The 16,785-nt window shown below is 34.8% G+C and overlaps 1 protein-coding gene across 1 annotated transcript in view; it reads right to left on the bottom strand.

The window, feature by feature from the left end:
- Nucleotides 1-352: 352 nt before the first annotated feature.
- The window catches only part of LOC136844332 (uncharacterized), a 73,423-nt gene continuing 56,990 nt past the window's right edge, over nt 353-16,785 (bottom strand). The window contains exons 58-73 of the mRNA XM_067113317.1: nt 16,411-16,599; nt 14,472-14,584; nt 11,668-11,783; nt 10,174-10,285; nt 9,143-9,278; nt 8,657-8,859; nt 7,964-8,114; nt 7,438-7,682; nt 6,907-7,046; nt 5,747-5,968; nt 5,316-5,437; nt 4,594-4,736; nt 4,068-4,179; nt 3,775-3,912; nt 2,574-2,791; nt 353-2,222 (exon numbers count right to left, since the gene is read on the bottom strand). Of these exons, the coding sequence (XP_066969418.1) occupies nt 2,106-2,222; nt 2,574-2,791; nt 3,775-3,912; nt 4,068-4,179; nt 4,594-4,736; nt 5,316-5,437; nt 5,747-5,968; nt 6,907-7,046; nt 7,438-7,682; nt 7,964-8,114; nt 8,657-8,859; nt 9,143-9,278; nt 10,174-10,285; nt 11,668-11,783; nt 14,472-14,584; nt 16,411-16,599 (2,477 nt within the window). The 3' untranslated portion in view covers nt 353-2,105. The remainder of the gene's footprint in view (nt 2,223-2,573; nt 2,792-3,774; nt 3,913-4,067; nt 4,180-4,593; nt 4,737-5,315; nt 5,438-5,746; nt 5,969-6,906; nt 7,047-7,437; nt 7,683-7,963; nt 8,115-8,656; nt 8,860-9,142; nt 9,279-10,173; nt 10,286-11,667; nt 11,784-14,471; nt 14,585-16,410; nt 16,600-16,785) is intronic.

Below are 16,785 nucleotides of genomic sequence, written 5' to 3'. Positions count from 1 at the left end.
GTGCCAAGCTTTACATGCCCTAAACCATTTCACTATAGAAACCTATTTATCAAGACACGTCTTTTTCTTTAATACCAGTCAATAAAAATCTGATCCTTCACAGAAAATATCTTTTGTTTGTGACAGCTATTTCTGAGGTTTATGCCCAAGAGTCCTCCCGTTAGATCAAGACTTATACTGATCACAACAGTCAGCTGAAGAACTGGTTTTCCCATAATGTCTCCTGAAAACTTGTTTTACCTCTGAAGGAAACTAGGAAAAGGACTGAGTCTACATTCAGTTTAAAACTGACCACTCCCATCACGCAACTGACGAAAGCAACTCTTAAAAAGATACAGTTGGAAATAAGAGATTTTGTCTTTTATCTAACACTTTATTCATGTAGCCAATACATTTACACAAACTCTTGGTAGGTTTTGAGACACAGCTAAATAAGACACAAATTACCATTGAACACTGCCTGTACTAAAATATTAGACCAAACGTCATGACATCCTAAGATCAACGAAAATGAAACAATAAATAAGATAAAATGCGCCTGCAATTTAGTTACCTCACTTAAAAGAGTTACTACCTGACATGGAGAAACAGACTCATGAATAAACATACAGCAAGGGAACGTTAGGAGTTCCCAGAACATTTAGGGGAAAGGGGAAGTTACCGTATACTCGTATGATTGTTATACCAGATGTGCCTGGGACTTCATTTCTAAAGAATAAACCACATATAATATTTCAACACCGTCAACAGTTTTTATGACACATTTCTTTGGATACACTACAATTCAAACTCCCATTGGAAAATTGTCAGAAGTCACTGTTTTCAGAGGGATAGCCAATTTACTGAGTTAAAAAATACAATCTGTTCTGAATATTTCATAAGAACTGCATTTACTATATTATCTGGTAATAAGGTTGAATATTATATTTCATGTATAGCATTAGACAACGAACCAACGTTAGGGAGCATTTATGTGTACAAATTACTGTTCAGATGCATATATACAATCAAATACACTTGTGAAGCTAATCACTTTAATACCCACCCAAATATAAATTTTGCTGGGGATTTTTTACAGCATACATCTTATGGCTACACAGAAATTCAGCTTTAAAACATCCCTGTAAAGAAATGCTACAGAATCGTCCGGTGAACATAACTGTATCACAATTATGCATAAATCTCAGATACAACAGTGCTGCTTAGCCCATTAATTGCTCAAGGTCAAATAATTTACTGATTTCCTGTAAAAATTTAAGTTGCCTTTTATAACAGTAGTGAATTAGTTTAATTTTTAACCTGGTTTGTTCAGCTAGTAACACAACACAAGTATAAATTCATACATTTGCAGGCTCAGGTTGTCATCAATAATGTGATTTACTGCTACACAAATTTTTAAAATGTAACATGAAGAAGTTCTGAAGTTACTACCCCAAACCACATGCCACAATACAAAGAATAAATGATGAAGAAAAACTAAACAATGGTAATTAATTTTTCCTTCAAAATTTGCAGTTTCAGATGAGACCAAAGCTTGCTGGGAGATATAAATTCCGCAGCAGAAGCTACCTAAATAAACAAGAATTAGACAAATTTAATCATGAAGAAGAAAACAGTTTATGATGAAATTAATGCTCAAATGAACTAATGCCTACAACAGTTAAGCTGAATTACTTTCATCTACATTTCCAAGTTAAATACTGCTTGTAAAATCTTTCTACACAACTAATTCAGTTCAAGTGATAGCCCTTCTGACAGAAATTATTTGGCACCATTGAATTTTCCTATAGTATGACTTACAGTTAGGTAACATTACCCTAGCCAGATGGCATTAAACTGCTTCAAATCAACACGTCTTTCCCCTGCACATGACTGGATTTGAAAGATTGCCCAGGGAAGTGAAGATACGCAAAAAGAATGACAAAGGACTTGATCAAAAGACATTTGCAGAAATATGTTAAATAAATCTTACACTCTAACTCACCGATCTCATACGGAACATAAAACTATTAAATAAAAAACTAAAAACTGGAACCTACAGACCAAACTCTTTGGGTTTTACTAGATATAGTTAAAAAAAAGTAACATACAGTTCACATTCACACTCACATATCAAGAACATCAATACATTCGCCTTGTCTGTTGTGTTTGACGCAAGCACCAGGTTCACCAATATTACTTTCTGGCTCAAAGGACATGTCCATCTTTGTGTCATACTGCTCCTGTAACATTTAAGGCGATTCAAATACCACAGTTAAAGGTAAAAAGTAAAAAAATCAAGTTTTAGTTCATAAAATAATTCTTAACATTTTCAGTTTCATTGACTAACACCAATATTGACAACTGAACATTTTCTAGAGGTTGCAAACTAGGTACACACTAGAACATGCATGCAATTAGGCAAGTTCTGGTTTCATGTCAGCTCAAAATATTTCAAATTCAGTAAGAACTGCCCATGATATGCAATACTGTTAAAACATCAACAAATGGTCTTATTTCGTACTATGAATATATAAACAAAAAATTTCTCCACACAAGCTTCAATATCATTTACGCATTGTGTCTATACTCACCAATATAGACAGTTGTTCTGTACTCCAGTTATCACACTGTATGCTAGCAGCACCATCTGGTGTTATAGGAACACACACACATCGTTTTCGATGTTGTGGGAGAGCTGTCATTGCAACGCGTTTCCCAAATACCATGGCTAATTTTTCGACTTTCTTCTTGAGCCGTGCCCCAGCTTTCTTATGTGCTTGTTCCATGACATTTAATGTAAATATGGAACCTAGGAAATGAAGTGTTAAAAAACATTAAGAAGATGCCAGGCAAAACTCACATAACAGGTTAACAACTAATAATTTTTTATTTGTTTCACAAATTTTGGAAGAACATTACTGAAGATACTATATAAGCTTACGATTTTACAGCATATAATACATTATAAAAATTAGATAAATAATATAATCACAAAAGTAATTCAACAGAGCAAGAGAGGAAATATGTTTTTCAGTTCCTGAAACATATCAAAATAAACTTGGTTGAACAAAAATTTCTTTTTATTTCTGTGAGATTTTGTGTTGAATAGTATCCCATGATTCAACAGAAGACTTATTTTCTTTTCTTTGCTGTACCAAGAGCGACCATTATGCCAAAACCAATTTCTTGTGATTTGTTACATTAATTCTATTTTCTTAATACATAAACAACTTTATCCTCTGTGTGATGGAATAATAATCTTCACAGAACCTTACCAGGATGAACATTTTCTTTCCTTCATCTACAGCTATCTTAGGCTCGATAATTTTGGGAAACCATAATACTAAGTGTACTTTGCTATGAGCCAGATCTGACAAGACTTCCTTTCTTTCGTTAGGCTGTTTAACAAGTCCTCCTCTCTAGTATTAATCAGTAAGGCAAAGATATACAATAACATTCAGTAGCAGGGCATCTACTGGTTGTAATGATTATGAGAATTAATCTGGAGTCATTAGGATGTCTTGTACAGAATAAATGGATCTACCAGTGATGTACACAGCTACATTACATCACTGTGTCACTGCCATACAATTTCAGTAACTTCAAGAAGTTTCTGGATGCTGTTTTTACATAAATAACTTTGAAACAATAAAATAACTTTGAAACAATAAAATGAGATCAGTAAACCCAATACAGACATAGACTAGCACTACTGTATTCAGATAACTGCCAAAGGCAATGCTAAATAAACTTAGGAAATAGGTCGAGTATGACAATCCAGGTATTTCTTACCTTTCGTCTCTAGAGCAAGAGGGGCACAGTATCCCAGCTGGTCCTTTGGCATGCTCAGCTGGCGTCTGAGAACTGGATCGCCTGCTAGGTCTACCTTTCTGGCATCCTTCAGCGTATAAGCATTGTTACTGTCCATACCTGGGGATAATTCATTCCATAGATAAGTAAAGCTAACAGGCTATGCTACTTGTTAACACAATGCACGTTTCAATTCCAAGGAAAACTAAATTGAAAGACTGATGATAAGGCTAATGCTCCAAACATACAGTGAACATTACATAGTCAGGTCATACCCAGTAGCTTTTTCTTTTCCTTGGCCTTAGGGATATCGAAGAGATTGTGGTTGAAGACGTGAAGAGTTACGGAATACTCCAATAAAATGTGGTACATTGTGCTGTAGTCAATCTGTGAAGAAATGTTAAAAAAATACATGAAGTATGGTTGTTAGTTACCTTAGAATTTCAAATGTACTCAATACAATATCAGAAACTTATTTCAAACCAGAACCTTTATTTATCCTAAATTGTCAAACCTATTAGATTCTGATCAATCACTGTATAAAACCTATTCCAAAAATATACTTCCTGTAAGTGAAAGTACATAGCTATATTGATGTTAACTAATCTTTTGAATTTTAATCAAATAAATAGTGACAAGTGAATTTTAATCAGTAATTAATATCATCACTATTAATAAAGCACAATTAATTCCTAAAATATTTTAATCATAATTCAGAGTTGCCTGTAATCATGAATGATGAGAAAAAAGGAAGTTGAGACATTCTCTGAATGACCTATACAGCACTGTACAGACACGTACCGAATGCAGAGATGGCTGACATGATTCACAGGGGAATAGGATGAAAGTAACGCTGACCCCAGCTTTGAAGTTGAGACCGGCAGAGTAGGTGAAAGCATTGAAAGCATCTTCCACCCAGTAGAATTCCTCACTAGTGCGATTAGCTATGGGCCAGTGAGAAAGGTTAGGAATATGAAAGCCCTTATGGAATATGTGAACACTGAATACCATGAGTTCATGGCATACATACTGTTTCAGGCATCTAAATGTAGAAACCACTTGAAGGCAGTGTTGTGAATATTCAAAAGTATGACTTAATAGTAAATGAATGAAAAGGGAATTCAAGTATTAAAGTAAGAACTCAAGACTTTATTTCTCATTTGGCCGAGGTCTTAAATTGAGGACAGTTTGTGAGAACATCATGGTTAAAAATCTCAGTTATTGGCTTGTCTTACCTGGCAGAACACAAAGATATATTTTTTGTAAAGTTGGAGTGAACTGTGCTTTTAAGTACTGTACTTACATAATAAGCTCAGGTAAGGTAATGATTGCTTTGTTCTTCCATTGAATACTATTTTAAAATTTTGCAAGATCTACAACATGAGTGATTTTACTTCTTGGTCCTCTCAAGTGGAACCTCTTATTTGCCAAACAGAGCAGCCCAACATGCAACTGCCTTACACTTAGAAATCAGTTTAAAAATATCACACAATGTGAATTAACAAATGAAACTAATATCTTACCAAACTCAATGTGCTCTAATGCCTTGTGAATATACTGTGGTTCTGTGAAGATTTGGTTGTCAACAGTGACCACCTGAGGGGACGAGAATACCCCTCTTCCACCATATACCACTAGAGCATATCTGCAAAGTTGTTAGTTGGCAGGTGAAAAATTCTTTCACTTAATTGACATTTAGGTAAACAATATAAACATGGTGGAAACGATATATGACACTATTATCTGGCCATCTAAAAGGTATGTACGTATAGCAAAATTTCTTGATCCTAGGATTTGTCTATGAAAATGTTGGCTTTAACCAATATTTCATATCTTGCAGGCTGTTTATATAAACTGTAAGCTAAACCTACAAAAGCTATGATTTGGGTAAATCAAGGAACAAGAAATCAGTTCAGATATGAATTGAATATAAAAAATACATGATAAAACTAACCTTACTGATGTAAAACCTTTCCGAGTCATCTCCTCATTTATAACATTGATGAAGACTTCGAAGGCATTTATGGGTTTTTTCATGGATAGCACCTCATTGCACTCAGAGGCTTCGACCATGAGCACAATATCAGTCGATTTCTGAATGTCTTCCTTTTCAAGAACTGTAGATGTTCCCTCTTCCAATACATGTGTTTGTCCATCACTCGTCTTGTACTCACAACTGGTTAAAAAACAAATTTATATACATTAACAACACTTCTTTTTGTACATTATCTTAACCACTTTGTTATTCAGGGGTTTATCGACTTTATCCCATAGTTACTTTATAAAAGATGTGATCATTCAGAGCCCAGGGATAATCTGACACCCTAATTTAAATTTAATACAATCTTTTTTTTTTTAAATAATGTACTTTAGTGTTTTATATTCTCAAAGCTATATATTTTCTTACTCTATTCATACAGTAATAATAAATGAATAAATAAATAAACTCTCATACTAATCTATTTTGTCCATGATGAAGAGAGCCTAAAACACTGATGCTTGACTGACTGATTTGTTTGTTATATGGCACTGCAAAGACTTGGGTTACTGACATAGAATACCTATATTTTCAGACTGAAATATATCTTTAGACTGCAGATTGAGAAGTCAGTGTTTTGGCAGTTGAAACAGGGGTTTTCATCTAAGGGAATTATCTCCTTTACCTTTAAAATACTGTTTTGTACATTAAAAGAAGGGAACTCATATATTTTGTCTGTGGTCAGATGCAATAGCAATTAGTTACAGTAAAGAGATGTATACCTATGAAACTTGATATGAAAATAAAAAGTGCTTTCTCCTGACCAGTGGGAAAGAGAGTGGGTTAGTTACCCTTGAGCTTTTGGGCAACTGTTGCTCAGTTGCTATTCTTTGTCCGAAGAGAAAACAATACTATTAAAATTCTTAGAATTCACTCACATTCAAAGTAATTTAAACAAAGTATCTAAGGGTCTGCAATACTGAGTTCTCCACCTCCAAAAAACCTAGAAATCAGCCATACTAAATCTTCTAAAGGGGTTTAAGGAGAAATTCAATACAGGCATTCACATACAACAAATAATGTTAGTGTCTCAGCCAACTAATAATATCACATAAAAGCTTTATAAGGTTACTTACCTAACACAGAAAACTGGAATTTTTACAGGGATATTATTAGCAGAACAAGCTGCCATGTATGCTGTAGCTGATGTGCAAGTGTCTGAGTCTTGGTTGTGATAATCCACAAGACACATGTGGAAATATGGAGTGGGATCAACCTGAAATTTTGTTACAGTAATATTACAGTAGCAACTGAGGATATATTGCTAATGATTCTAATAAATTTATCTGGAAAATTTGGTAAAAAAAAAGGATGCATAACTAAAAACAGGATGTACTGCTTCACAAAAATGGTCTTATAGAGCTGCTGTTAGTTTTTTTGACTTTAGAATGCTAAATTAATACTCTGCTCTAACAAAATTTTGTAGACACTGAAAACCTGACTCTAACAATAACTGAGGTGATTTCTGGAAATAATTTATTCCAATTACTTCATAATCTCTAACAACAATGGAAAAATGATTTCTAACAATGATTGCTAACTTCTATATTTCTACTAAAGCTTGTTCATATGAAGAAGGAACATTTTCATTTTCCCTTCCTGAGTACCTGGAAGAAGCAATGTTTAAATGGTGAGCTCTTGGCTTGGAAAAGTTGTGAGCATACAGGGACATCAACTTTGGAACGTCCGCGGGCGATATTCCCACTGGACTGACATTCTCGCCTGCTAACTTCCCATCCAGCTGCCAGCGTCCCTGGTACATCAGTGAGGCTGTTGTCTGGTAACATCATGTCGTCAGACGGCTCATTGTTATAAATACCCAACAGGCCTCCAGTTTTGTCAAAGTAGAGTCCTGGTCCAAGAAAGGATCAGTGATTTAAAATGAGTATGTTGTGAAAACAACTAACTTTTAGTACTAGTACTAGGTTCTTGGTTGAGGCTTTGCTTCTACAATGGCACCTAGTGATAAATGACATGTAATTAACAATATGTATGCTCAGTAAAGTACAAAATGCTAATACTGTATAAGGAGATAAAGGATAGTTCAGTCAACATACTGTATATTGATGCAAAATGATACTAAAGACTGAAAATTCATATGGAACTTTTGTTGATTAACCACAAATAACATACCATGCACTCGAATGGAAAGAACGTCGTGTGCAAGATTCCAGGTCACAGTTAGACCAAAGTTTGTATGTATTTCCACTTTATGCAACCATCGAGTAATGGTTGCAAATGGTACGGATGCAGGCAGTTCTGTTGATCTACCATTAATTGTCACCTGAAATGGTAAGGTATGATGGATAATATATATCTAAGCCAAGAACATTAAGAAGCTCCATGTCAAAAAGTGTCATCAGTAATAAGAAAATTTACACATTTTTGAAGGCTGCTGCTGACCACAATATTTCAGAATGTTGTCAGAAATAACCCTTAGTTTAGGAGCAATGTATTTCCTCCACTTTTTAAAATGTAGCTGATATTCTAGAGTTATGAAACATTTTTGCCAGAGAAATTCAAATGCTTTGTTTGAAGGTTGAATATTGTATTGTGCCATACTACACAGTGGCAAATCTCAAAACCTCTCTTAAATGGCTGGGTACATGATGGAAGACATTCAATGTGCTCGTGAGAGAGAGAGAGAGAGTGAGAGAGTGAGAGAGAGAGAGAGAGAGAGAGAGAGCAAAATTTGGCATCAATAGTGCATAACAAATATTGTAACTTTTATATATTGCTTGTTAAAGCAAAACAGTTTTTAAATGCACCTAGGGTATAGTTTTGAATAATTACATAGTAAAAACACTTACTAAGTTATCTACTTACTCTGAAATCTCTCGACAATTCAATTTCACTCTCACCGATGTATACAACTATCGTCCTTGAAGAAAGGCTGTGGTAATTTACGGTAACAGCCCACCATCCACCTATCATGTCTGCTGCCAGGAGGTGCTGACAACGACCCTTAAATTCAATGTGTCGACCATCAAAAGTGACAAAATGCTGCTCTCCAATCATGTAGCCAGTTGCTATGGAAGAGATAGAAAAACATGAATTTTCGTTTTGTAAATTCAATCTTCTTATTTCTGTTGGTGTTATCAAACCTGGTCAAAGAGGAGAATAGCTACATCAAGGTACAATACAGGTTTCAAGGATGAAAAAATGAGACAAACAAAGCTTTCATTTCAGGGAGTTACAGGGCCCATGGACCACAATCCAAAAAAACATCAAATGTCCCAAGCAATTTGAAGGAGTAATGAGTGAAAAATATGAATAAGAGAGGAAAGGTGTGAAAAACTTCTTTTAACTGACCTGGGAAAGGTGGTACCCAGGTGACAGGATTGAAATTAAGGTTCCAATACTTGTACCATCGATCAAGTACAGTTGTGTTAGAGCTGGAAAACAGCGAATCTCGGATCCATCTTATGTTCTTGTATTCTGGAATGTCCTGGAATCAAGGAGGTGTATTTTTTATATTTATATAAAGACTACTAATCTGGGTTGTTCCCTCAAAAAACTGGTGCTGTTGTTAGTAATGACTCAGCTGGGATATACTTTACCAAAGGCTCTTGCTCCTGAAGTATCCCATGGGTAAAAATCTGGATGCAGAAGTGTTTAAGGTGCCAGTTGTAAACCTCTGGTTACTATGCCCATAGGGCGTGGGAGTTACATTGTTAGATTAGATGCCTTATAAACCCACTGAATGAAAACTTGACTAAGAAAGTATTATCTTCTCATGGTAGTACTTTTCTAATTTATATTACTTATAACCAGTTAAATTTAAAGAAGATCAAACTTATTCACACTGCTCATGGGTGGACAGGACTAGGCAGCTGTTCAAAACTAAACAGATCCATTTGTTTCAGTATGGGGTGACAAATGATACAAAATCCTAATGTGTGAGCCATTATTAATAATGAAATTGTATTTGAATAGCTGTTAATTTGCTGTTAACATACAGATTCTGTCTAATTTCATTCTTACAATCACAAGACTTGTCAAAGAAATGTTATTTGTTTGAAAACATTATTCCAATCAATTTGTGAATGTAAAAATCAGAACTGAGAGATAAAAAATAGGTATGGCTCACACTTAGTTCACTACTTACAGACAATTTCTTTCTTCCACTACTTATGTTACAATCACCCTCTCATTAAGTTGGACTGCTGGTTTTATTTTTTCTCATGAGCAAACCTGATGACACTAACGATAAACTTTAATGCAAATGTCTTAAGATTAGGTTGAGGACTGATATTACACTATTTCCCTTGCAAAGCTGATTTTGCTCATGATCAACCTCAGGGGGGAATATTTCAAAATTTCATCCTCCTAAAGAACCTTACCTTCCATTCTGGCATAGTGTCAAATGCTGTCCATTCAATGGGCAACTTCTGCACTAACTGAATTTGACCTTCATCTGGGCTGAATCTAAATTTAGTCTTCTCTGTGATGTACCTGTGGTGTAAAAAGAGTAACAACCGTAGTTTAGACTAATGGAGTCTTCATGTCAAAGTAAGATGGAAATTTGTGCACATCTGCATTAACAAGTTTTCTTCCAAATCCAACCACTAATACTGTATATAAATACTGTATATGTGCCAGCATTCTGGTGAAACACTGAGAAGGATCAGTGACTTCAATAACAATCATCCAAAGACATGAATGTGCATATAAAATAAAGTATGGACAAGCATGTGAAGATAGGAGGCAAATTAAACACAGACAGAATCAATAAGAAAACATTCAGTTACCAGATGCTAAAATAAAAGGTATTTTAAGACACTGCATCTTCTCGTCAACTTTCCAAGATCATCATCAACAACACTGACAATGAAGCTGTAAAGTGTTACAGTTACGGCATAAACAGACCTATATTACATGAGCAACATGAAACTGTTCTGTGAAAGGATGGTGACAGTCTACAAAATGAGCAGCATGTAATAACCTAATAAGATCAGGTTCTGAAGGATCATCATTGAAACAGAGTTTATAAAAGATGGCCACTGTTAGGAGAAATAACAGAAACCTGTTAGAGAGATCAAAGTTTATGGAAAATGGACTTATATTTAGATAAGTTTCCTGAATTAATGAAGATGGGCAGCTAATTATCTCTTCCTCAATAAGATGACATACATCAATCACTCCAAAAGTAGGTATTTAATATGTGGCTTTGTTTATGCTCATTTCACTATCTTATTATCCATGAAAATCACATGGAATCTTCACAACAAGACTATTAAAGAGATCAAAGTTTATGGAAAATGGACTTATATTCAGATAAGTTTCCTGAATTAATGAAGATGGGCAGCTAATTATCTCTTCCTCAATAAGATGACATACATCAATCACTCCAAAAGTAGGTATTTAATATGTGGCTTTGTTTATGCTCATTTTGCTATCTTATTATCCATGAAAATCACATGGCATCTTCACAACAAGACTAAAGGCCCTGAAAAAAATTTCTCCCACACATAATGTATGCTTTTTTTTGCCAGCCAATTTGCTTACAGTAATTTCAAGTAATGGCAATGGTAGTGTGAAAGATACGTCAAGAAGGATTCGGCATTTGTAGGTGAGCTGTCTACCATAGATGCAGGATGCAATGAAGCTTGTACAGTGCAAATATTATTCCAAACCTTACAATTTTTGTGCAAATTTGCCACTAAGTAACTGGCAGTCCGTTATAAAGTATCTAAAATAATACTACAGTACATCAAAGGAATACAGTACTGGAAATTTAGAATATAAATCATTCCAATTACCTTATTTGCATATAAAAACAACTTTTATAATGATCCCTTAATCAGAAAAAACTACATTTATAGTACATTACTTACTTCTGAGAGGCTTCTATACTTGTTTGAGTAGTAATTGTATATCCATGTTCCAGGATAAATGCAGCAGCATCCATCACATGACCTTTGATATCAATATATCTAATTGTCCATAAGACCTAGAAGCGTTAGGTGACAAGAATGATTAGGTTTTTGAAGTACATGATAATTCATAAATTATATATTATATAGACTAATAAATAAGATATTGATAAACTTCCTTATCAGTGAAATTATAAAGTGCAATAATTTTTCAAAGTAAAAATAACTCAAAATAAAAGTACTGTATTAGCATAAGAGATACAGCACAGGACTAATAATGCAGAAATGACAGGTTTTCATGTAGGAAAAACCTGTTTTTGGTAGCTGCTGTGAGTCCTCAAAAGAGTTACACTCTCATGGTCCCCTAGGGCTCCAAAAGACGGATCAACCAATTACAAAGAATTCTCTAATAGTTGGTCTCGGCCAGAATACAGTGCTGGTTGTTGGCACAGTGAATGAACATAAAGTACTCAGCACAGGAGTGCTCTACTTCCTGTCCTCTTACGACTGCCTAGGCTCTCTTCTATGTCCCACTTGCACAGATGTGACAACAGCATACATCGGCTGTCTTCCTCATTACAGTCTGGTCTGTCCAAGAGTTCACTTATCCCAAGGCTGTGCTCCAGGAATCGTGTTCAAATGTGTACTTTTCGAGCATCATTACACCAATCAAGCTAAGTACTGTACTTAGTTCTAAGACACAGTGAGGATCACCCTTTAATCAGAGGAATCCTTCTTTGGGACGCTGACGAGTGGTGGCAAATAAACCAGTCTTTCTCTATGGCCCCCTTTTAAGAGGGATCTGGTTTCTGGAAAAAACTGCTTTAGAGGAGGGGAGAGTGAGACCATATCTACCTTAGCCTATTGAAAATCATACTGTGTTCCCAAGGGGAGGACTTCCACTGTATGGATGCTTTAGAAGATGACCCCAACCATGCAAGTCCTATTGGGTTCCACCTCTTCCCTTACTTTTAATACGGAGTCCAGGAGCTGATTTTCAAGTGTTGCCCATTCCTTTGTAGAACTATCAGAGACTAGGATGGTGGAGACAATTGACTTTATTTCTGCCATAAACTCTAGTTACCCAGTTACCATAAAATTCTGAAATTCCATATCCACAAGACTGATTGTTTCAAAAGTGAAGGGACAGAAGGCTGGTGCCTTCAGGGGAGCTTATTGGTTCTCAAAATTGTTGTTGCACTATATTTTCATTTCATTAAAGACGAATTTTCCATCTGCACACTGAGGCGTCTAGCCAAGGGTTATCAGCATCATTCTCAGGGGCGGATATTGGTGCCTGTAGTACATTCTAATTTGAGGGTTTATAGCCCAACCTGGTCCTATTATTGTTACCAGTCAGAACTCTGGGAGACAGTAGGCAGTCTCTTATTATCCATTTTGATTTAAATGGGGATCTACACAACTGATTCAACTTCTTTTGGCTTTGGGTTTTTTATTACCCTGTTCCTAAGTCTTTTTTGGTGAGAAAAGCAATTTCTGGTTGGGCAGACTGTGGAGCCTTTCTATACTTTAGTTTAAAGGATGAGAATTTTTTACACATCACAACCAATTCCATATCAAGGACAGACCTGAATTCCTCTTGGGAATCACAGATAATGTCTCTGATATGATGATGCACAGCAAGGTCATTCTTGATACTATTCATGATTTCGTCCCAGAATTCTGAAAGTACAGTAAGTGGAATTTTCCTGTTAGGGCACCCTGCATGAAATCATATCACCACTGCCTGGCAGTATATTGGTCCAGGATAAATCACTATCCCCTACATGGTACAGACACTTCAAGATGGGGTTGGGTGGACCTTCTCAGGGTCCCCTTCAATACGTGAGTGCTGCATGGGAGAGGTAAGATTCTCATCTGTGGTATCTCTTTCATGTAATCCAGAAGACTGCTTCCTAGGTCTTCTGGATTCAAAAGGGAAATTTCAGTGGCTGTAGCCACTTCAAGTGACCTATCTACCAAGGAAAGACTTTGTTTCCACTGGAAGAGTTGAAGTGCGAGTTTCTAGAATCCACTGCTTTTGGAGTATTGGCCCAAATGTGGATTCTGCTCAGAGAGGGATGGAAACATACTGGTGTAGTTGTGCTGGAAAAATGTAGTCACCTTCTTCAGTACTCCTACTGAAACCTATAACTCATTAGAGAATGCTGAAAAATGAGCTCTTTCATTACTTAAACTTGTTGCCGGGAGAATGTTGGATATTTCACACATGTCCAGCAACCAACCAAGTTTTCCTTTATTCCTTCCACAGACAAAAGGCAGATTGAGAAATTTGCTGTGGTGCAGATAATCTGTTGGTCCTGCGTAATAGCAGTCTAATAGTGATACAACAGAAATAACTGTTTATTAAAAGCCACCTAGTGTTAGCTACCTATATCAATACATAGGCAGCAATTAGCCAACTATTCTGGCTGAGACCAACTATAAGAGAATTCTTTGAGATTGGTTTGTCTAGGGGGACCATGAGAGTGTAACTCCTTTGAGGATGAACACTGGCTACATTATAAAATATATACATATATATATATAAATATATATATATATATATATATATAAATATATATATATATATATATATATATATATATATATATATATATATATATATATATATATATATATATATATATATATATATATATATATATAGTTGCCTTCCTTTAACACATATTTCTGTAAATTAAAACCTGCAGTCAATAACTTTTAAAGAATAAATGAATTTACATAATGGTAAAATGAACCACCTTATCAACACCAGCTAATACAGCATCCTTTATTCTTGCAAGCTGCTCATATCTCATCAGACTTTCCCATGCTTTCCTCAGTTCATTTAGCCAGTCTTCTGCAAATGGCATCACTGAAAAGTAAGAAATGATACTTATTTGGGTGCTTCATTTTTAAATGACATTTATATACAGGCAGTCCCTGGTTTACAGCAGGGGTTCCGTCCCCGACAGTGCGCTGTAATCTGAAGCATCATAATTATAATAGGAATAAACTGCTGTAAGTCTGTAACGGCACCAGGTGTAAATCACCTTACACATAAATGGATTAAAGTGAGTCTTTTACATCACTGTCATCTACTTGGAACACTGCACTGTCTCCCCAGTGTCTACTACTTCACATAAATGGAAAGTTTTTACACTGTTAATCATAATGAACACATTAAATTACTCAAGCATTTCCTCTCACTGAACTGCTACGTCATACAGTGACTTTTGAAAATGAAACGTTCCAGACCATGATTTTTAGGGGTCTTTCCTTTGCTCCTATTTGCTTTTACATTATTATTATTATTATTATTATTATTATTATTATTATTATTATTACACATACATTATCACAGAACTATTTATAATGAATATATGAACTGAATGAATGTTTTGTGAAAATATTCCCATCAAGATTTTCTTAATTTTTCAAATTATTTATTGTGAAATTATACTGCTGGCACTGATGAATATAATTCTTATAACACTAGTGTACTGAAATCAGACAGTCAATCAATCACCTGAAATTAAATAAAATATAGATAAAACAGTTAAATTGCCAGTTAAATAAGCCTTAACTCAAAAATATTTCAAGAGGAAATATTTTAAATTTTTCAAAATTACTCAGGACCTCGCTATGCCTCATTCTGCTTCAAACAGCAGAATTTTAATGGCACTTTCAAAGCTTTTCAATGTTCCTGGGAGCTACAGAAACCATAAGCTAATACAACTTAGCATAAAAAGGTTATGTGGCTTACAATTTTACAGACAAAATAACATGAATTTTAGAAATATCATCCATTAACTGGCTGATTTAGTTTACCTTTGAACAACCTACTGATTTATAGTTCATAGAAAATCTCGGATTAACCAAACTCAATGATGAAAGAATTATTAAAAGATTATCAGTGCTATAAAACTTTCATTTAGAAGACAATCTCTGTCGCATACGGGTACTATTCCCAGTATTAAAGGGAACCAATAAAATAAAGCAAAAGTAAAGTGGTTAAAATCAACCTTTTCCATGATGCGTTCCAAAATTAATCATGAGTTACAGTACAACCCCCGTATTTGCATTCTCACGATTCGCGTCGCAGATTTCTCTATGGAACATATATACACATTATTTGCAGAAAATTTGCCTATTTGTGGTATTTTTCACTGAGAAATATTCACTAATTACTGTATTTTCATATTGTTTTCATGAATAAATGCACTTTTTATTTTATATTTAATTTTTACATACGATCCCTTATGCCTTGTTTCATTAGTGGACTTATTTAGTGATCTTTGTTTTTTACATTTAAATGTTATTTATTCTACTCAACAAGAAGACAGGACAATTATTTGAAAATAATCTATCAAAATGTCATGTTCCTTTGGATTGAAAATGCCATAAACTTCAAATGCTACAATTCAAAGTAAATGATGAAGTCCTTAATAACTGGAGCAAGACAGAAAGTAAAATAGGGAGAATCCAGGAAACTGGAAATCCTTCAATAATCCCTTTAATTATTTATAAACAAGATGTAGATCACCAAAGGCAGGAAAGTACAACATTAAAATGCTACAAATAAGTTGAGGATGCACGCATAAATTCCTTCACTTTAAAGAGTTACCACTAATCCATTACTGCATTCTAAAGCACAACTCACATTAATATTAGCCAAAATTCTGATACAGCCAAACGTACCTCTACTCAGGATGATTCTCACTCCTCGTTTAATTTTCTCCATGACCACAGTGTAATATTTCTCCAGGTTTTCTCTCTTTGAGTTTTCAGTGAAATCTCTGTATATATTTTCTAAATATTTTACAACCTCTTGAAGTTTTTGGTAAGCTGCTGAAGATTTTACCTCTAGTCCAACTCCCTGGAGCCATCCTAATAAAAATATATTACTTTAGAATCAGGACTGTGTACTTTCTTATTCTTCTTGATAATGGCATTCATCAAAGGATATACTTTACATAACTGATACAGTACATGTAAAATGGTGACTTAAAACATATTTCAATATGAGTCTTTACTGAAGTACTCAGAGAGAAATGGTAAGCTATACTCTAATGC

This window comes from Macrobrachium rosenbergii, chromosome 12 (assembly GCF_040412425.1).
Source record: "Macrobrachium rosenbergii isolate ZJJX-2024 chromosome 12, ASM4041242v1, whole genome shotgun sequence".
Taxonomy (NCBI): Eukaryota; Metazoa; Arthropoda; class Malacostraca; order Decapoda; family Palaemonidae; genus Macrobrachium; species Macrobrachium rosenbergii.
This window is presented reverse-complemented; position numbering and strand designations above follow the sequence as displayed.